The 10,121-nt window shown below is 36.0% G+C and overlaps 1 protein-coding gene across 4 annotated transcripts in view; it reads left to right on the top strand.

The window, feature by feature from the left end:
- Window positions 1-5,431: 5,431 nt before the first annotated feature.
- The window catches only part of LOC131035664 (protein SUPPRESSOR OF GENE SILENCING 3 homolog), a 140,721-nt gene continuing 136,031 nt past the window's right edge, over window positions 5,432-10,121 (top strand). For 3 of the 4 annotated variants that reach the window (XM_059207500.1, XM_059207501.1, XM_059207499.1), the window contains exons 1-2: window positions 5,432-5,588; window positions 5,829-7,494. In XM_059207500.1, the coding sequence (XP_059063483.1) occupies window positions 5,944-7,494 (1,551 nt within the window). In that variant the 5' untranslated portion in view covers window positions 5,432-5,588; window positions 5,829-5,943. Of the gene's footprint in view, window positions 5,607-5,828; window positions 7,495-10,121 lie in introns of all 4 variants that reach the window. The other variant, XM_057967378.2, reaches the window with a different exon arrangement.

Genomic DNA, 10,121 nt, shown 5'->3' with positions numbered 1-10,121 from the left:
CATTTTTCACACTTAAATGGGTTCAAAGCTAGTAGACTATGTGAGTGGAATCAACTTATACTCAGAGTCAGTCAAATGGAAGGATTTTACTATTGATAGGATTGAAGATGCAACCTCTCGTCATTCAACAAATCCTTTCATAGAGAACGGTTTTTTTGACAAATAAAGAGGACAAAATCATATGGGCTCCCTCCAAAGATGGAAATTTCTCAGTCAAAAACGATTGCACAACTTTATAACCTATGGAAAGTCAACAACAGGAGCAACGTGACTTCCTTTTCTATTGGAACAATGCAGTCATGCCAAAAGCAGGTACCTTCTCTTGGTTAGCTTTGAGAAATAGAATCTTAACCAGTGATAAATTAGTAAAACTCCAAATATCCCAATAGTTCAATTGTGTCTTATCTGATCAAGAATTTGAAACTGTTGATCACTTACTCATTCAATGCCCCTTTGGACAACAATGTTGGAAGTTTGTTATGAATAAATTTCATTTACAAATGCCTCTGTCAAACACAATATGGGATGTCTTTCAAGCCTGGCCTTTTCTCATTAAGTCCTCCGTTTTTTCATGAATTTGGAAAATCATCCCAGCCTTAGTTTTGTGGTCTATTTGGTGGGAACACAATAAGATAATTTTTATAAAAGTCTCTTCCTTTGTAGATAATGTTTGTGTGGAAATTGAAAAACCCATCTTTGAATTGGTTAATGTCTATGTGCAAATTCATCATAAATGCAACTCGCCCTTCACCTCTTGGGATGGGTCTTTTCTAAAAGAGTGGAAATCTATTTATATTTCTCCCATTGGTAACATGCCCCCTCACCCTTGCAATCCTAAAAGTGATAGATCACTCATTATTTGGCTTCCCCCGGTTCAATATTATGTCAAACTCAATTTTGATGGCTCATCTCAAGGTAACCCAGGTATGTCTGGAGTGGGAGCTTGCATAAGAAATCACTTGGGTGAACTAGTAGCTTTTAAATCTTCATCGTTGGCCAAGAAATTTGGTTTTAAGAAAATTAATGTTGAAGGAGATTCCACTTTGATTATCAATGTGTGTAAAACCTGAATGTCTTACAATTGGAATACATGCTATCTTCTATCTCAAGCTTGGGATCTACAAGACTCCTTTGAAGGTTTTATTCTCTCCCACACGTTCAAAAAAGGAAACAAAATGGCGAACAAATTGGCTAATATGGGCTATGACAATTATGAAATTGAGTCACATTGAGGTTGTAGACTTAGATTCTTTTCCCCATCTAAAGGAAATTGTTATTGATGACATTCAAAAGTTAAACAAGGAAATAAAAACATTACACTTTTGAGGCTGAGAAGTTGCAGCAAACGATGAGTGTCCCTAGATGTGAGATCAGACTGGTTAGAGATTGTTTCAGTTTGACCGAAGTGGTGTTGCTAAGATGTTGATGAAGAGCAAATTAGTTCATGTTGGCAGAGCTGAGTAGGATGCACAAGTGATCAAGTCGGGATAGCTATATTGATAAAGTTTTGTGTTGTTTCAGTGATCATATCGGGATAATTTATACCGATTAAGTGTTGTGCAGGTGATAACTGCTTAGGTGGTCATATCAGAATAGCTAGGCCAATGCCGAGTTGTGTGGAGGAAATTGCTATTTGTATAAGTCAGGTCGATGTTGAGTTGTGTGGAGTTTTCGTTGCGTTTTGTTAGATCGGGATAGCAATGTTGAATGTCAAGGCAGAGTCACTTATCGGGATAGTTGAACATAGGTGGAGTAGCGATTTTATGTAAAATCAATAGAACAAACTGCTCTAATATCAGTATATCGAAATAGCTATGCCAGCTAGGAGACCGAGGATACCTATCAAAGTAGCTATTGAAGGCAAATTGACACATTCTTGCTATGTCGATAGTGTAAACTATTCCGATAGAGGAGTATGAAGAGAAGTCCCCTTGGTAAGTTCATCGGAATAACATATGTTGATATGTTGAAGGACTGTGGGTATGCAATTTCAGAGTAACTATGCCGATGGAGGTTCAAGTTGGGTCATCAAAATAGGTTTGTATTGACGGGTTAGTGCCCAGAAGCTAATCGGATAGTGTTGGCTATTTTGATGGAAGTTCTCATCGGAGTAATCTATGGCGATGGGGATAACAATGTCGAATGTCAAGACTCACTTATCGAGATAGCTGAACATAGGCAGAGTAGTGATTTTATGTAAAACCGATAGAACAAACTACTCTGATATCAGTATATCAGAATAGCTATACCGACCAAGAGACCGAGGATACCTATCAGAGTAGCTATTGAAGGTGGATTGACACATTCTTTCTATGTCGATAGTATAAACTATTCCGACAGAGGAGTATGAAGAGAATTCCCCTTGGTAAGTTCATCGGAATAACATATGTCGATATGTTGAAGGACTGTGGGTATGCAATTTTAGAGTAACTAAGATGATGGAGGTTTAGGTTGGGTCATTGGAATATGTTTGTATTGATGGGTTAGTGTCCAAAAGCTAATCCGATAGTGTTGGTTGTTCCAATGGAAGTTCTCATCGGAGTAACCTATGTTGATGAATTTTGTCACCATGGAGCTTGAACTTTGGAATACCTATGCCGATAAAGGTGAGTTGATAGTGTGGCATCGAAATAACTTGTTCGGTCGATCTAGCATGATTTTTCTATGTCGATAGTTATGGCTATTCCGATGAGTAGTCATTTGGCTTGAAGCTTTTCAATTCAGGATAACCTAATTCGACAAGGTCTGTCAACATGGTGATTGTGCTTCAGGATAGCCTATGGTGACAAGGGAAATCAAAGGTGAGTTTCCCATCGGAGTAACTAATGCTGATGAAAGGAACTAAAGGCATCACAATGTCATCGGTATAGGTTGTGAAGGCGGTATAGATGCGAGAGGTTTGCCCGACAGTGATTGTTATGCTGATGAAGGGACAAGGTGTGATTTTGGGATAACTATGGCGATGAACACGAGGGTAGAAAAAACCAATTGACACAGTTGTTCGACATAAGTGTTTAACTGTAAGTTACTCGATATGTGCAACATGTCTGCATAACATGAAGGTTAGTCATGGCATGGAGATCAACTAATCTAAGTAGCCCGATTGTCCACATGGTAGTTGAACTGTCTTGACCGAATAACCTAGACGACAAATGTTAAGACATGCGTACCCCAAGTGGTCAAGAAGATATGTTAGGATGCTGAATGAGGCAGTTGGTCCATCCAATCAATGTAGAGGTCGAAGGACAAATCATATACGTTTGCATGTCAATAGACTCACAATCTGATGATGGCTACCTTGTTCTCAATAATGAGGTCAATGTTGGCTATGTAATATGTTTCATGTTAGAGGGCTATTAGAGATATCTGTATAAATCTCTTGCCCCCCTTTTTAGTTTAGTCTTGCAAAGCAAAGCGCATCGACCATGTAATATTTCCTTCTCTGTTTTAGTTAGGTTAATATGGTGTATTTTGGGCCTTTAACCGAAGGTTTTCTTATTGGCTATTTCCTCCTGGGTTGCCCTTTGAACTAGTTTTTGTACTCTTATTTATAAATTAATATATTAATGGCTTGCCACTTTTGCCAAAAAACAAACAAAAAACATTGCAATAAAATTCATTCAAATTGTGTAGCATTTTGAGACTTTGAGCTTATTTTATAAAGCATTTTTCAAGTAAATAAAGGAGTAGTTGTGCATTCAAACTTTGTGCTGAAGCATTATTTCATATGAGCGCAATGTTCTTATGTCAATGCAATTATATGACTTTTGTTTGAAGTATAATGTTATTGTTGTGAGTTTTAAAATGAGTTTGAATTTGATATTTGAAAGTCTTTGAGCTACAATATCACGTTTAGAAGTAAGAATCAAGAGTCAGGAGATAGGGAAATTTTGATGTCTTTGAGCTTCAAATTTTCTCTCTCATATGTTTTAGGTAGTATGATATTTGAAAGTCTTTGTGCTTCATATATTGTTATCTTTGTTGTTAAACCTCGATAGGAAATTCTAGAAGTCTTTGTGCTACACAAGTTTCTTAGTACAAGTATTAATTGCATTAGTACATTGTTGAGTTGTTCTTTCATTCAAATTAACTCTTTATTGGTTAAGAGAATAAGGAAACATTCATTCTAAAAGATAGAATTGAATGATTGTAATGCCCTTGGATAGAATAGAGTAGTTGATTTTAGAATAGATACCAGTTACGTACTGGAGAGGCAATAAGAAGACAACCTCCCCTTTGTGAGGAGAAATTTAATCTCGTACACTATGGCTAAAACTCACATTTTGTAAACCTTTCTAGTTTACCATATTTTCAACCAACAATACCTATGAGCCATTCCTCTCAATTCACACCAAACTTCCAAACAATTGGATGCAATGGAAAGGATAACTACTATTTCAAAGTGCTCTTAGATGCTACTCGGTTTCCTTTGCTCTCAAAGATAGTAGAGAAGACTATTAGAATATGTACAAAAGCATTACACAATATATGACGACTAAGTTGCAAGATTATTTATCTCTCACATAATTTTTTTAAAAGTTTCATTAATGTATTTTGATTATTTATAAATATTAATCTATACATTTAAATTTAAATTTATTAAAATATTATGTAATTATTTATATTTTCATACTTTTAAAATAAGATAGTTTTTGTAAATTTTGTATGCAAATTTGTCTAGATAAATAGAAATGTATAATTATATTTTTGTATTTGTAATATGAAAGAAAAAGATAAGATTTGTACATAAAAGTTTATGGTTAAACAAAAAAAATAGATGTAATTATTATGTTTCATATTTTTATTTTACCAAATCTTATATTTTAAATTGAATTTTATATTTTATGTTTGATAGCTGCCTTTATAAAGCTTTCTATAAAGAAAATGCCTTTTTCTTTAAAAAAAAAATATTTCACTCAATACATGTTAGTTAGTTATTCATTGAACTATTTAATTAATAAAAATATCTTAAAAAGAGATTATTAAGTCATTTTGTTGAGTTTCAACATTATACTATTTACATTAACTAGGACATGCATAAAGATACTATCTTCCTAGTTATAAAATAAAAATAGAATTGTGTTATATTGATTCTTAATTTTACCCCTCTTATTGATTAGAAGATTTAATTTTTTCTAATGATGAATCATACACTATAATCATTTAATTAATAAAAAAAAATAAAAAAAATACACACAATCTAATGAAAAATTAATTACTCAACCCTAAACATTTCAATTGAATCTTGCAATATGATCAACCCTAAACATTTCAATTGAATCTTGCAATATGATCAAAACATTGATGACACAGTTTAGTTCTCATATTTTAAGATTTTATATCTATCATATTTTAGATAGTTTTAAAAAAAAATATATTACCACCGAAAGATACCAAACTTATATAAAATTTTTTACCATCGAAAGATATTTAACATATTCCGAACAAATTTAAATCTCCACAAACGGGAAAGCAACTTGTGAATTACGTTTTATAAATTGCTCTTGGCTTCGCAGCGTCTAGCTATCATTCTAGGGTTTAAATTTCTTCTCTCCGTCTGAATTCACCGGTCATTTCTGTTTGAACGAGTAGGATCTCGTGCTGCTGTTAGTTCCAGTTTTTTGTTCTTAATAATTTGGGCATTGAAAAACATTTGTCGACTGGTTTTAGACATTCTCTTTCGTTGAGCTTCAACCGAATTGCTATATCATTCCCTTTTATGTTGTTTCTGTTTTGTTTCAGCCCATAAAATTTACATTTAACATCATTAATTTTAATTATTGGGTTTTTTAAATGCTCAATTTTGTTACTGTGACCCTCTTATGCAGGTCCCGGAATTGGAACGCTGCTTAATTTATTTTATTGGAAGCTTTCAGACAATTTCATGAACATTGACAAACCTTTACGTTTTCCATTTTCATAGAGTAATACTATAAAGGCAGGATGACAGAAGACAGCAAACATTGTCAGCCATCATCTCACGGCAGGAATTATGGTTCTGGTTATTCCATTGAGAGCGATCAAAGCAACCCATTTCGTGAATCACGAGCAACTGGTCACTTTAGGGGCACCCATGATGGCAATACATCCAAGCGCAGTGGCCCCTGGCATCAAAACCAAGTGGGTCCACCCAGAGAATTTAGACAAGGGATACATGACCATCGTAGCAGAGATAGTGCTAACCCATATGACCAAATCTCAGGTCCCTGCAATGTGCAAGACAGGAAAGCTCATAATGCCTTCTCTTCTCAAAGGGCCAGTAATGCCCAAATGGCCAGTGCCAACATGGATCGTTCTGGCGGGTGGCTAGATGACGACAGCTTTGTACGTCCAGAAAATACCTCTCATGCTTCTGGCTATACAAATTCACAAAAGCATCTACATTCTAAATATCATGTCAAAGATAAACATCAATTCATCGAAAGGCCAGAGCAGTTTAATAGAAGTTCGTACAAGGATAACCGCAGTCTTCAATTTCAGGAAAGCAATACAAGGCAAAATGCAGATTACAGCGAGAAGTATGGTGCTACTTCCCATAATTCTAATTTTAGAGGCTCAGCTGATAAACAAATCAGTTCAACAAATAATTTTAAAGAGACTTGTTATGGCAATGTAAATCTCACAGAGGATGAAGAGGAAGAGGACGACGACGACGACGACAATGATAGTGATTCTGAAAAAGATCTGGCTATAAAGAAGGTGCATCAGAAACTGTTGCCCAAAGTTAAAGAGGTCGTAGACAAGATATGCGGGTCTTCCAAGCCAAGCCTTGTTGGTAATATTGAATTGTCATGCTTAGTTTGTTCTCCACTCCAGTATTTCAAAGGATGGAAAGCAGTGTTGGCCCATGCCCAAAATTTTAGGAAAAAAAAGGTAATTCAACACCGTGGCTACTATCTAGCTCTTGATAGTGTCCTTAAGGACAAGGAGGAGCACGGAGAAGGGCAAGACCAGGAAATGCCATCTGCTGCTCGTTCAGCCCTCATTGATCTAAATCTCTCAGAAAGCCATCTCATAGTGTGGCCACCTGTTGTAGTTATAGAAAGCAGTGACTCAAAATCACAATTGAGTCGAGGCAATGCAACTTCAAAAGAGACTCATATAAATCAAGGCGAAATAAAAAAGGAAGATGTGATGATTCAGACCCTGCTTTCTCAAGAGTTGCAAGGTCTTCCTTACAAAGATATTATTGTCTGTGAAAGAAACCGATTCCTCATCTTGTTTGATGCATCCTCCGTGGGTTATATGGAAGCCAAAGTAATGAATGACAGACTACGTGAGGGTAAACGTGGGCGGGAAGATTGGCTGCGCTTTATGGACCATGGAGATTCCTTTCTCTCCACAAAATATTATGGAATAACATCATTGCTGTTTGGTTATTTGGCTGAACCGGCAGATATGAGGGTCATTGATCCAAATAGGACCATTGTCAAAGATTGGTCAGAAGAGAGCTATTGTGAGAAAGTGCAAAGCGCAAATAAGAGAATGAAACAGGTAATGGATATTATACTATTATTGGCTGTTTCCTTTTAACATTCAGCAGCCACCCGTTTCTTTACTTCAATGACTTTTTCCTTTGATTTTGTTCAGTATCTTCTCTGTCTTCACACAGCAATGCATTCCTAATGATTTATATGTATATTTGTTGCATTTTTACAATTGCAAAGCATATTAAGTTGCTTGGGTTACAAAGATATCTTGATAAGTGAAACCAAATAGTTGAAACACCTCCATTAGTTGCAAGAACATACAAGCAGGAATAGTTGAATCAAGAGGATGTTGCAGTATCAATGGATGTTCTGTGGAGATGCCGAACTACTGGTAAATCTCCACTATTTCCTTGATTACAATTGGTTCCCCATTATCTATAATGATAGCTTGCGGTTTTGCAAATTGATAGATGATTTGGCTGTAGAGAAACATTGCAGTCATTGGGTCCTTTGCTGCGGGAACTGCCACAGCCTGTACCCATTTTGTGAAGCACTGACTAGCATTAAGTATGAACTGGTATTGTTGAAACCATATTAGTTTAATGGAGCCTATGATGATAAATGTTCAGGTTGAGAAAGGCCAGGGAGTAGCAATTGAATGCAATGGTTTTACAGGCCTGTGAATTGTGGGTGTGTGAATATGACATCTGTGAGATTCTTCTAATGTGTAAGCTTTCTTAAAGTGGTTAAGCCTTAAGTAGCCCGTGCAAATGAATTTACAGGCAAGGAGTCTTTGCTCCAAAGTGCCCATCACATATGTTGTCACAACAGTCCAGCAATGGTACTCGAGGTTTCTCTTGACCCGGGCAATCTGTGGGGGGATCTTGTTAAATGATTGCTTGCAAAGTTGCTTAAAAGTTGATTTTTCTGCTTGCATTAGCAGTTAGCATCTTATGGGAAATTGAATAGATCTATCCTCCTTCAATAACCAGAACAAGTATTTTCACTTCCCTCATTTCTCTTTTAAGAAGAGGAAGAAGACTCTTGTTTATTATAATGAAGAGATAATGATTGAGAGGGTCACCTTGTATTAGAACTTGAGAGGAGTGGAACATGATTTTGAAGTGCCATTCCATCAAGTTCGCACATATCCATCTTTGGCATGAAGTGCCTAGAGCTACCCATAGAAAGAAGTATTTGGGTGATGGTCTTGCTTTAGATCTTAATCAAAGCAAGAAGCTGCATGCCCTTTAGAAGACATCTTTGCTTACCAAGTTTTGTGTTGTGTATCCATCCATTAAAATTCTCTAAAACCTTGGAGAGAAGCTATTTGTTTGAACATGTTTCGAGATCTTAGACACCCCTTTCATTTTGCTTTGTCACATTTGGGAAGGTTTTCTCCTTTATCTTGATGGGTTCTTCATTTATGGTATCTTTAATGTGTATGGGGTCCATCTCTTGTACTTTTGGATCATCTATGCTTGAAATCTTTCGAGTGACTTGATTCCTTCCCTTTCCTCTTGTTGAAGCTTTGGTCATGGTTCAGTCAAAATAATTTTGCAATAAAATACACAAAAAAAATTTAAATATGCCAAAATTTTCACTAACTTTATTTAAGCCCAGGCCTCACTTTTTTGAATAAACTCCAATAAATTCAATGATTTGTTGCCTTGGCAGCAAATTTGGTCAAAACCCTAATTTTGAAATAGCTCCTTCAAAACCACTTCAAATGATCTCAAATCTAGATTGTAGTAGCTTCAATATGTTCTTGATCAACCTTCTAAATTGTAGGAAAAAAATGCCTTGTTGAAAGAGATATGTACTTTACAATCTGAACTCCTAGATTGAAGAAATTGCCTAATTACTTGCCTTTAGACTCAAGATCATGCATTGACACCACTTATAATGAACTAATTTGCAGAAGAGAAGAATAGTTGGAAATGCGCTGTAAATAATTGATAATAAGAAGCTGTTTTGAGGGCTTAAAAAATTAAAATTGAAAAAAACAAGGTGGGGTAAATTGTGGAGGAAGAAATCTCTATTAAAGTACTGAAATTAGCCAATATTAGATTGTTCAAAAATATAAAACAAAGGGAAAAAACAAAAAGCGTCCAAAAATTAAAAAGTAAAAGGGTGAGTGACATGATAAGAAGGAAGTTATTTTTTGTAAGTCTAATTAAGTGTTTGCTTAAAAGACTTACCGCAAACAAAGAGGACCCTTATAAATTAACTCGACCAAGTCATTTCACCTCACCAACAACGCAAGTGCCAGAAGCAAAATTGACAAGGGTGACAGTAGCAAATTTGACAAAAAAGTAGGAAAAGTTCATGAAGGCTAGGAGGGAAAGGAAGTTTGTACAACAACCTGCAAGGTCCGTATGACATTCTTAGCAGTCCATACGAGGTCCAACCACGAGTTCATAGGGTCGTATGGTGGAGGTGGCGCAAGTAGAAAGGAATCCATACGATGGTAAAACTTCGACCTAGTTGTCCACAAGGAACCCATACGAAGGTAACCTCGACCCATTTGTACGTGGGTATTGGATGTGCAAGGCCATATGCGGGAGACAATTCGTACGATGATAGGAGAAAGTGGTTGTATGGAGACATACAATCAAAGCCATATAGGGTAAGCGTTCCATCGTGGCCATGCAAGGAAAGTCATTGTTCATACGGTAAAGGAGTTTCAAG

This window comes from Cryptomeria japonica, chromosome 6 (assembly GCF_030272615.1).
Source record: "Cryptomeria japonica chromosome 6, Sugi_1.0, whole genome shotgun sequence".
NCBI lineage: Eukaryota > Viridiplantae > Streptophyta > Pinopsida > Cupressales > Cupressaceae > Cryptomeria > Cryptomeria japonica.
Note: the sequence above shows the minus strand (reverse complement) of the source record. Positions and strands in the feature narration are given on the sequence as shown.